Source organism: Onychostoma macrolepis, chromosome 08 (assembly GCF_012432095.1).
Source record: "Onychostoma macrolepis isolate SWU-2019 chromosome 08, ASM1243209v1, whole genome shotgun sequence".
NCBI lineage: Eukaryota > Metazoa > Chordata > Actinopteri > Cypriniformes > Cyprinidae > Onychostoma > Onychostoma macrolepis.
The window spans coordinates 351,716-363,960 of record NC_081162.1 but is presented as its reverse complement, the minus strand read 5'-3'; the positions used below and the strand labels follow the sequence as shown (position 1 = coordinate 363,960).

At 40.6% G+C, this 12,245-nt stretch overlaps 1 protein-coding gene across 1 annotated transcript in view; it reads right to left on the bottom strand.

The window, feature by feature from the left end:
* Positions 1 to 12,245, bottom strand: part of cfap74 (cilia and flagella associated protein 74) — a 128,225-nt gene that overhangs the window by 59,834 nt on the left and 56,146 nt on the right. Inside the window, exons 15-21 of the mRNA XM_058784035.1 lie at positions 11,641 to 11,707; positions 11,248 to 11,337; positions 10,977 to 11,135; positions 10,471 to 10,585; positions 9,128 to 9,246; positions 2,815 to 2,937; positions 2,596 to 2,717 (exon numbers count right to left, since the gene is read on the bottom strand). Of these exons, the coding sequence (XP_058640018.1) occupies positions 2,596 to 2,717; positions 2,815 to 2,937; positions 9,128 to 9,246; positions 10,471 to 10,585; positions 10,977 to 11,135; positions 11,248 to 11,337; positions 11,641 to 11,707 (795 nt within the window). The remainder of the gene's footprint in view (positions 1 to 2,595; positions 2,718 to 2,814; positions 2,938 to 9,127; positions 9,247 to 10,470; positions 10,586 to 10,976; positions 11,136 to 11,247; positions 11,338 to 11,640; positions 11,708 to 12,245) is intronic.

Below are 12,245 nucleotides of genomic sequence, written 5' to 3'. Positions count from 1 at the left end.
TATTAAACAAACTAATTAGCCTTGTTATGTTATTTATCTTATTTACACAACGGCGTGCCATTTCTGTCTCTACGTTACATGGTCGCGCTCTCTGTACCGCCCCGGTTCGCACACACACACACACACACACACACACACACAAACGTAAGCGCACACAGAAGTGAGCACACTCCCACTCCTATTTGTAAATATTAAGCCGCAAAATGTCTATTTAAATATGACTTCTGCGTGTCTCTGTGTTAATGTATGGCGCAGACGTGCGGGTTTGTTTACTCATACAGAAGCGCGCGACGCTTGCGGTGATATTAACGTCTGCTGCCTCACTAAATGAGGACATAAATACATGAACAACATCTCCAGAACTGCTCTGAGAGTCACTTCATGAGCATTCGAGCGTTTTATTTGAGAAAAACTATCCTCATATCACATACACAGAAATGTAAAGGTATTCACGGCAACCCGTCAAAATAAAAGTTCAGTTTTACTTGAAGACATTGGGCAGAACGTAATAGGCTACTACTAGTAAAACTATTAAAACCTTATCTTTAAGGAATAATCATACAATGCCCCTTTATTTTTATGTACCCCCAAAGCATACTTAATGCGGCCCAGCCTCACCCAGACTCTACCTCCAGCGGCCCCCAGGTAAATTGAGTTTGAGACCCCTGGTATAAAGCCTTAGTTACAGGGAACCGAAGTTACAGAAGGTAACAAGACGCATTCATTGCTATGCCAGTGGTACTTAGCTTTTGTATTTCCTCGAGACCTGGTTTTCAGTTTCCAAGGTAATTTCTGATATGAAAGACTGGATGAAAAGCCAAAGTCGCATTTCCAATATTTGTTTCCAGCCTAATAATATAAACCTCCTACATATGTAATTTATTCTTTATTTAGAATCAGGATTTTCCTGATTATTAAAAGTGTCAGGTTTAATGAAAAGTGCATTCCCTGGGAACCATACCAATTTCCTAGCTACTTCCTGACTTGTGCGAGGCTGTACTGTTTGAGCTAAATGAATTCAACAAATGTACTGCAAAGTTCACAGTATTAATTCTAAACATAGATATGTGCCTCTATAGTGTAATATAGAATTAGAGGCTTGTATTACTATAATATTTGTTGTATACTGTATTCAAAAATATTTCTGGTAATAATCCCAGACATATGCGTAATTTGTTCCTGCATTATTACATGCATACAGAAATATATTTTAGGTTAGTTCATCACTGTAGGTTAGTTAGGTTAGTTCATCACTTCGACCACTGTATCGGCAGTGTGTAAATCGAGTATGCACAAATTCTGGGTGATTTCCATATTGCTTATCCTGTGTGAACTGACAATTAATTAATAATAGACTTCTCAATCCAATTGGCTGTTCTGCTCTGACTCCCTCATTGGAAATATGTGAAATGTTTCTGACATTTTTTGTGGAAAAAATGGAAAAGATTAGAGCTAGTCTTCCTATATTGCCAGATGGGTCTGAGATGTTGCCAGCCTGTGTCAGGAGTTTTGACCTCTTTGAACAGGTGTCACTGGCGCAAGTTAAGGACATCATTATTCGTTGAAGCCTACACCTGGTGGTTGCGATGTGGTTCCTCTATGTCTTCTTAAAGAGATGGTGGATGTTGTTGGACCAAGTATTACCTCTATTATTAACAGTAGCCTTCAAAATGGTATTGTTCCAACAGGCCTTAAGAAGGCAGTTATTCAGCCGCTTCTTAAAAAGCCTAACTTAGATCCTTTTGAATTAAAAAATGACCGGCCCCATTTCAAAACTTCCATGCTTATCAAAGATTTTAGAGAAGGTGGTTTATTTACAGCTGATATCATTTTTAAGCAACTTAGATACATTTCAGTCCAGTTTTAGGGCAGGTCACAGTACAGAGTCTGCACTCTTGAGAGTTTTTAATGACCTTCATTTAATCAGAGATTCAGGTAATGCTGAATCACGAATGATTCGCGCGAACATAAATGCATTTAGGTAGATCGGGGGTGCATTCCCTTCAAAAACAAACGTAATCTACTGCGTCTTCAGCAGCTCAGATGTCAGGAGTAAATGACGACTGCTATGTTCATTATTACATCCAATAACAGAACACCTCAGTCGCTTAGGAGCCATTCTTGTCTACATCTGCTCTGGCGGTGAAACAATGACGGACTGATGACAGCTCACTCAGGGTGGGTCTATGTTAAAATGCCAGTGTCAATCAACAATCATGGGAGGGGCCTGTGCAGAACTACGTCGCTCTGCCAAGAATCTGTGAACGGCTTGATCTGAGAAAGTGGTTATGATTTATGGGGATTTAAAAGAAAAAAACACTGGGTGGATTTTTATCATTATAGGGTGGTTGTGTACACACACTGCCAAGACACATTTCAGTTCAAACAACATGTAAAAGTGAATTTTGCATCCGATGACCCCTTTAAGTCATGATTTTAACTGTCAGTCGGCAGTTGGGCACCTACAATAACTGGCTGCTCGCTGACTTCACCTCCTTCTGGCAGTTTAGAATTCCATAAGCAATCCGGTGATATATAGAGATCAGTGGCTGATGTAGATATTGTGTTGATAAAAATATAAATGGTGCAATTCACCTGCTTTGAACTTCAATGCTGTCCTGATAAAGTCGATCATATATGCAGATTTTTAGGTCAATATTTGGCTTGGTCACCCAAACAGGTGCGCTCTCTGCCACCCCAGAAACTGAAACCACAATCTATGCATTCAAGAAAACAAAACAAGGAGAAAAGTCAAGTTAAATCTATTGAGCTGTTAAAGCAAATATAAAACATAGTTATACGTGAAAACTATACCGGTTCACAACTAAGTTGAGAAAACGTGATTTGGAAATCCAGTTTTGCCTCCCCTGGAATCGATGGTGTGAAGATGATGGGTAGTTTGACACTCATAAATGGGCCGACATCACCAACATAAGCCTGCAGAGAGAAAATCAATCTGTTACATTTCCATTTAACTCTCACATTAAAGTGAGATTCACTATGAATAAATTGCAGCTATTTATAGTGGTGTTTCATTGCACAGCATGAAAGGCCCATTCACCAAACACTAATGTTCAGCACAAATGTTCACCCCAGAGAGGATTTAGAATTGTATCAATGGATTCCTATGGAGCTACTCACACCATGGGCAATCATTTGCTCACTGACAAAGCAAGAATTTTTCTTCAGTGAAATACACTTTAATTGTAATCTTTATTTTATCTTTATTTTCAAAGTCTTTGCTGCTTGGCCTAAAGCGCAGCATTATCTACGCTGCTTCACCACTGTGATCCAGGGACCTGAATCGGGACTCTTTAAGATGTTGATAGCACTTTACGATAAGGTTTCATTTGTTAACATCAATTATTAGTTAAAATGAACAATATTTATATAACATTTATTAATCTTAGTTAATATTACGTTCAAAACTTACTAATATATAATTCAATTTTAAAGGGCCCTTTAAACAAGATGCCCCTTTTTACAAGATGTAATATTGTCTTCGGAAGACAGCGTACTGTATAGATATCTGCTGTGCATACCTACAGCAATAAATCACTTCAGTAGAAGCAACATGACAGAGCGAGAGAACAGGTGTTCAGCCGTACACACCAAAACACACCGAAAGCCAAGCCAAACACACCGAAACAGCGCAATGTTACAGAGCTCGCTGACTTGTCATCGGCGCAGCTCGGACTCGACAGCACAGGGAGGACGTTAAAACATTAGCTAAGCACTATAACGACATGACATTCACAAAGCAGTCTGGAGTGAAATGATTTGTGCAGACAAACGTATTTAGGTCGATTTTGAGGTGCATTACCTTGAAAAAAAAAAAAAGTAAATCGACTGCATCCTTAGTGGCTCAGATGTTGGGAGAAAATGAGGACTCTTATGTTCAGTCTTACTAGAGCACTGCACAGGCCTCAAATACAGGATTTAGCCCGGCCCTGGCCCGACATGCTCAGGCCCTAACCTTGAATTCTTGGCCCGAGTCCGACCCGAGCCAGTCTTTTTTTTCCCCTTCTCCCAAAACAACTTATACTACTGTTTCAGCTATTAAAATTTGTATGTAATACATTTCGTCTAGTTTTTTTTAAAGTTAATTTAGAAAAATGTTTAGAGTATTTTTGTTCGTTAAAGGTAAGTTTTTGTTTTTTAAAGTAACGACCAAGCGGCCAGCGGCAGACAGTGAGTTGATCATAGCCCATGTTTGATCAATTTTGCCTTCTCAAATCATCACGACTTGCCTAAAATAAAATCTATAGATATAAAACAGTTCAAGCATATAACAATGTTAGTTTAAACATTAAACCTAGATAAATGTGCGCTATTAGGTGCATATCCAATTGTTTGTGTGGAGAGTGGAATTAAAATATGCCATCATTTTTGCTCATAAAGGTAAGAGTAATAAATCATTTGGATCCGTAAAGGGTCTACTTTTATTTGTGCGCACTCACAATATCAACAAAACGTTGTGCTTTGATAAAATAAAGAAAACAAACATGATGTGTTTTCTGCTGTCTCGGTCTTGAACAGGAGCACTTCACAAAAATGAACCGAAACTCAGCAAATATATGCCACATAGACATGATAAATATATCTATATAAAGCTTTAAATTACTACTGTAACTAAATAAAACAAATTGAAAACAAAAACTCTTTCATTATGCAATCCGTAAAGATGCATTTCTCTTTACAGGTGCGTCCAATGAGGAGATGGCGAGTCAGGATCGGCAACTTCATCCTTGCTGACTCAGAAAACACTAGTTTATTAATAAATAATTAAAATATCCCCTTATTATTTCCCCCCGACACATTCATGGTAATTACTTTTGCCGGGGCTCTGCGGTGCTTAAACTTTAGACTATTGCGTTTGAATGTGGACCCTCTTCCAGCTGTGCAGAAGGCACGTGCGTTTGCTGCTGCTGGACACTAAACACCGTCCGAGCCGCTCTTGACAGTCGCAGTAGCATGGTCTCGTGTTTCTTCTACCAGTGCGGCAATTTTTTTTCATCACCATAACTGATGGATGTCTAAAATATAAAATGGCGGGCCCACGTCAGAATTATGACGTGAAAATTGGCCCGAAGCCCGGCCCTAGGGGCATAAAAAAGTCTGGGCCCATTGTGTTTTCCCCTGCCTGGACTATCGCTTACATTTTGGATTACCTCTCTTGTCAGGCCCCTTTTGATACTGTTCGCCGATCGTTGACCCACGCTTGTCTTTGTTTACTCTTTGTCTCGCCCATGTTATACCTGTTTGCCACTGTTCGACCCTGCCTGTTCTGAACACGTCTCTGTTCATTAAAAGCTTGCATATGGATCCGCATGTCTCTCGTCTCGTTGGTCCCGTAACAGAATACTCGGCCGCACAAGGATCCAGCGGCTTTTCATGTGGATATTGGCCAGGTATAGACACTGCAAGACTGTTATTAAACCCCGAGCAGGGTTTGGGATCGCTTGAGGATTATATACAAGAGTATTTAGATCTAGCCTATTTTTCTGATCTGCCGGACTGTGTACTCATAGACTTCTTTTGCGAGGGCATTAACCAGCCGCTCAAATCGCGACTAATTCGTGAGGGTCCCCGTTCGTCTTTAAGTGATTTTATGGACTTTGCTTTACTGTCTGTTGGCTCTTTGTTAACGAAATGGCGGACACAACAGCACCCCGTTTTGTCACAGCAGAGTCCAGTCCAGTCACAGCTGATCTTCACGAGTCAAGCCAAGTCACAGCTGATCTTCACGAGTCAAGACAAGTCACAGCTGATCTTCACGAGTCAAGCCAAGTCACCGTTGATCGTCACGAGTCAAGACAAGCCACAGCTGATCTTCATGAGCTAAGTCAAGTCACCGTTGATCGTCACAAATCAAGCCAAGTCAAAGCTAATCTTCACGAATCGAGCCAAGTCAAAGCTGATCTTCATGAGCTAAGTCAAGTCACCGTTGATCGTCACAAATCAAGCCAAGTCAAAGCTAATCTTCACGAATCAAGCCAAGTCAAAGCTAATCTTCACGAGTCGAGCCAAGTCACAGCTGATCTTCATGAGCTAAGTCAAGTCACCGTTGATCGTCACGAATCAAGCCGAGTCAAAGCTGCTCGTCCAGAGTCACAGCACGCCACAGCTGCTCGTCCAGAGTCACAGCACGCCACAGCTGCTCGTCCAGATTCACAGAACGTCTCCGCTGACCTTCCAGAGTCGGGTCACGTCTCCGCTGACACACCCAGATTATCAAGGTCAGTCTACCATTATCCCAGGTTGATGTGTAGTTTGAGGGATGTACCGCTGGTGTCTGCACGCACGGCTGATATCCCCGAACCAGCTCACTGTAACCCTCCTGTTCTTGCGCATATTCCCTTGTCCGAAGCACTTCCCCTGATGGGAATCGCTTTGTGTTGCGTTTGGGCTGCGTACACCACCGCAGAACTGCCCGAGGTGGCGGCACCCGCTGCTGCTTCTCCAGAGGTGGCGGTCCACACTGCAGAACCTCCAGAACGGCGGGGCTCACTTCGGTCCCTTGTATGGTGGTGGCACCTAGTAAAGTAATCTCAGCCTGTTGTGTTGCGGTCGAAGAGACCGTTACTGAACTCTCCTTGTGTCCTGAGTTTACCACTGTAGAACCTCCAGAGGTGGCGGCAACCGCTGCAGAACCTCCAGAGGTGTCAAATGAACTCTCGTCCTATCCTGTCACGGCTATGGAGGCCGTCAATGAACTCTCGTCCTATCCTGTCACGGCTATGGAGGCCATCAATGAACTCTCGTCCTGCCCTGTCACGGCTATGGAGGCCACCTGTGAATTCTCTGCCTGTCCTGTCACAGCCAGAAGGGCTGCCCCTGAACTCTCGTCCTGTCCTGTCACGTCCACGGAGGCCGCTTTTGAACATGTGCCCTGCTCTAAACCGGTCGAGGAGGCCCTCTCTGAACTCTCGCCCCGTTCTGAGCCAGCCATGGTGGCTGATTGTGAACTGTCTGTCTTGTCTATCACTGCCAAGGAAATTGTTGATGAACAGTTTGTCTGTCCCCTTCCCACCAATGTTTTTTGTTATGGACTGCCTGCCCGCTCAGTTGCCACCAGGGTCAATATTCATAGACTTCCCATGTTCCCTGCCTCTATCCTTGGGTCTGTGCATGTTTTGTCTCTTGCTTGTGTCTCAGTTGTCCCTAGGTCCCAGTCCCTGATCCGTTGTGGTGCTCCCCTGATCTGCCGTGGTGGTCTTCTGCTCTGTCTGCTCCGCCATGGAGGTCTAGGGCCCTGTCTACTCCGCACTGGTGGGCTCCTGCCCTGTCTGCACCACCGTGGAGGTCTTCTGCCCTGTCTGCTCCACCCTGGTGGGCTCCAGCTCCGTCTGCTCCGCTCTGGTGGGCTCCTGCTCCGTCTACTCCGCCCTGGTGGGCTCCTGCTCCGTCTACTCCACTCTGGTGGACTCCTGCTCCATCTACTCAGCCCTGGTGGACTCCGGTGTCGTCTGCTCCGCCCTGGTGGGCTCCGGTCTCGTCTGCTCCACCCTGGTGGGCACCAGGTCCGTTGGCTCCTCCCTGGTGGACTCCAGTCCGGCCGGCTCCGCCCAGGTTTCCTCTTTGGGGGGGGGCTCTGTCACGAATCCTGTCCGTGGTCTTCTGTCCACTTGCCACCAGAGGTCGCCCTCCGATTACATGGACTCTTGCACCACACTACGGTTGCACTTCACCATCTAACTACATTTCCCATCATCCATCGCACAGATCACACAGCTGTCAGATTACACATTGCACTGATTACACAGCTGAAACCCATTAGACACTCTTTATAAGCCTTGGACTTTCTCTGCCTCACGGCCGAGCATTGTATGCATTTATCGCTGCCCTACAGAGCCCTGTTAGTTTTCCTAGTCTTGCCTTGCCTTGCCTTGCCTTGCCTATGTCGGATTGTGTTTTCCCCTGCCTGGACTATCGCTTACGTTTTGGATTACCTCTCTTGTCAGGCCCCTTTTGATACTGTTCGCCGATCGTCGACCCACGCTTGTCTTTGTTTACTCTTTGTCTCGCCCATGTTATACCTGTTTGCCACTGTTCGACCCTGCCTGTTCTGACTACGTCTCTGCTCATTAAAAGCTTGCATATGGATCCGCATGTCTCGTCTCGTTGTTCCCGTAACAGCACTTAACCCTGGGTTATTCTTGTTTTAAACCCTGCTTTTAAACCCAATTAAAAGATACATTTCACACTTATAATTTAGCAATGCTTTTTACCTGGGGTTATGAAACCCTGTTATGAAGCAGGGTTGAAAATGCTTTTGGGGCTTAGCAACAGACAAAAGAGGCTGTTTTGTTTTTACCTTTCCAAAGTCCATTCAGGAAAGATTCAATATATAACAAGAGGATGCGGAATGCTAGAGTTATTATGTAAACACGTTGCATGCTGCATTTGTCCAATCAATGACACGGACACGCAAATATGCAAATAAGAACGTTAACCCGGGGTTTAGAAATGTACAGTCTGAAATGTCAGCTAGTGAATACCCAGGATTAATTGGTAAATTACGAGCAGTGTGAAACCTAAAGCAAGATAACCCAGGATTCATTGTACCAGGATTAATTATTTCAAGTGGGAAAATCCATTTTGAGAACCATACTCGTTTTACATGATTTTTTGCTTTCTTGATTTGTTTTCTTAAATGTGACCCTGGACCACAAAACCAGTCTTAAGTCGTTGGGGTATATTTGTAGCAATAGCCAAATATACAATGTATGGGTCAAAATTATTGATTTTTTTTTTTTATGCCAAAAATCATTAGGACATTAAGTAAAGATCATGTTCCATGAAGATATTTTGTAAATTTCCTACTGTAAATATATCTAAACTTAATTTTTGATTAGTAATATGCATTGCTAAGAACTTCATTTGGACAACTTTAAAGGCGATTTTTCTCAATATTTAGATTTTTTTGCACCCTCAGATTCCAGATTTTCGAATAGTTGTATCTCGGCCAAATATTGTCCTATCCAAACAAACCATACATCAATGGAAATGGATCAGCTTTCAGATTATGTATAATGTATAAATCTCAATTTTGAAAAATTGACCCTTATGACTGGTTTTGTGGTCCAGGGTCTTAAATGTGTGTAAATGGTCAATGCGTTCATACCTCTGCAATGCTAAACTCAGTTGGCTCAAAGGTGCTCTGCTGCTCCACTGTAGTATCCACTAATCCTGGATCAGCCATCAAAAGCTCATCAGGACTACGACTGCTGACAGGAGACACACCTATCATTACAGGCAAGGAGAATTTACTATTAAAAAGAATTACAAAATGAATACATCAATGTAGGTATGCATAAAAACATCTATTAATATACAATTGTGTAAAATTAAGATACAATTCTGTTTCCTTTTTTAAGGCAGATGCCAGCACAATTTATTTTGATTGATTATTTTTCATTAAACTAAACTATTTCTCTCAGTACTTTTTACATTTTTATATTTATATAAAAAATTTATATTTTATATTATATTATTTATATTTTTATATTCACCATTTGTCTTTTGCAATGCATAGCTACTAGATTTTATTAAGTTACAGCTACTTATTATAGTGATTAGCGTTCCCTTTGGTTGGGCACTTGGAACTTCGTTTACATTATAATTTGTTTCCTATTAATGCAGTAATGCAACATGAAATCAGTTATTTGATTTCAAGGGAAGAAAAGTAATAAATAGGTTGCTTATAAAAGATGATCTATCTTCTAATTAAATCATTAATATACTATTTGTGGATTTGTTAATGATCTTTTACAATTTCATTGTTTTTCATAAACACCTTGAAAAGCTTTTAAATGGGTTGATATGATGGGTTGATATAATCCTTTAATATTTGTGGTAATATGCTCAAGTCACACACAAACTTCAACATTCAGCATGCGAATCACAACAATGCTAACAATTCAATTTCATTTATTTTTATTAATTGTAACAATAACCATTTTATTTGCTCTTTTTGTTGTGCTACTACTGACACAAGACAGCAAATAAAATTGGCAAATAAAAACAACAATGTAAAAAAAAAAGCAATTGCATAATTTATTCTGCCGCAATGCACTCTGGGAGTCAGTGAGTAGCTATACTAAGTCATGAGTAAACCTAAAGTAAAGGATCAAGTACCCTACAGTTCTTTTTTAGTTACTAGAACTCTCGTGTAACTAAGCATTTGTCAGTACAACATACTATTCTTATTTCACCATAATTAGTTTTTTTTAAGGTAATCGGTTTGCATGCTTTTTTTAAGTAAGCCCAACTAATTAGATTTTACAGTGTAACTATATGGATAGGGTTAGGGTTTGGTTTAGGGTTACTTGTATGTAATTATGCATAATTAATTGTTATTATAATAGTAAGTACATGTAACACATGTAACATGGACACCTTAATATAAAGCGTTATCCTCTATTACTGCAAAAAACATTATACCACAGGAGAAAAGCATTCTGTTACCTGGTTTTAGGTCAATGTGAGCGGCATCTCCTGTGTTCTCTGTGCCTGATGGAATTTCTGCTGTGTTGTCTACATTCACACTGGGCATCTCAGCACTGGCAGTTTTACCAGAAACCTGGGCAGAGAGATTGACTATAAGAATGAAATCTTAACAGCCCAAAGACATGCTCTTTGCACAATTGTTAATCAGTGATATTATGTACGACTGGTTGTCTTCATAATTAGGACTGTCATCAATGTTACTAACTAACACACATTACTGTACACTGTGGCAAATATGTGAATTTCATGAAAGCTGTCAAGAACTGTCCAAGGATGTGTTTGCAAAATGTGACCTGATCATAGGATTGCCAGTGTGTTTGCACAGGTTTGGCTGTACTTGAGATGGTCAAAAATGAACATAAACTACATAAGGACTACCTCCCTCTCTCAGTTCATTTATGACCACAGTGACCTTTAAACAAGGCAGAGGAAAAATATTCTATAGATGTATCAGTGTTGTTCACCAGTGTGCTTGTGAAGCATTGCTGAAGGGGGCCATATGTGATGGGGGTCAGCATGTAACGAGTGCCTAGGGCTCCTCTGTTGGTCAAGGTGATTACTCGTGAAACTTTCTGTCCAACCACATGAGTACCAAAATCCACAAGACATTGATCAACAACCATCTGGGAAAAAATTAAGATATGTGAAAAAAAAAAAAAAAAAAAACATATTAACAGCTCCTCAAAAGCTCCTTATCTTATGTGAAATCTGTGATGGATAATGTAATCTCCTTACCTCACATTTTTTCTTGGAGCACTTAATGGCAACAGAAAAAGGGCCAGTAGCTGACTGAAAATGAATCATTCCACCCAAATCCACATCAAGCTAAAACAAACATTGAATATTTATTACTGAGCATTCTACAATCAGTTTCATTATATTTACAACAGTGAGAGAGAGAGAAAGAAAAAAATGCAAATGTTCAACTGAAATTATAGGTTTCATCTACTAATTTTCTTGCTCATATGCAGTGATATAATAATCAAAAACAATGCTACAACAGAATTTCATCTTATTTTCTCTGGCAATACACCACAGGGACGTGTAATGGCTACAGAGTAAAGCAAATAAATACATTTCCTGTGACAAACACAGGTGATGCAAATATAAAGTGGGGAAAAACATTACCAAAGGTCTAAATATAACCTCCAGTTCACAAGCCATGCCTGCAGACATGGGCCCTGGTGGCTCAAAACTGAAAAAAAAAAAAAAAAGGTCACAGATTTATTAAATTAGAAAATAAAAGCAAACAGATTTATAATGACATTTGTAATTCTGGTTTGACTTTATTTTGATGGTCTCTTTAACACATTCTCTTGAATATATGTAACATTGCAGCTACATATCTACTAACTCTCATTAGAGTGTTTGTAGAGTGTTAGTAGACTGGAAAGGTTAGGGTTAAAGTAAAGCTGACATGTACTTACAAAGTTACTTATAGTCAGTAGAATGTCTGTTGGGAGACCATCACAATAAAGATTTAGCAAATATTAATCAGACAATCTACTAATACTCTAATGACAGTTTGTTGACATGCAGGTTCAAAGTTACTTATTGTCAACAGAATGCTTAAAAGGGACCATCAAAATAAAGTGTCACCATAATTCTTTGAAACAACTACAAATTGACAGCATGAGAGAATCACCCTGCATTTACATTAAAGTTTGATGCTAGCATATAGCTAGCTATGCTAACATGTTGATAATATTAAAATAAACAAAAATATACATTGT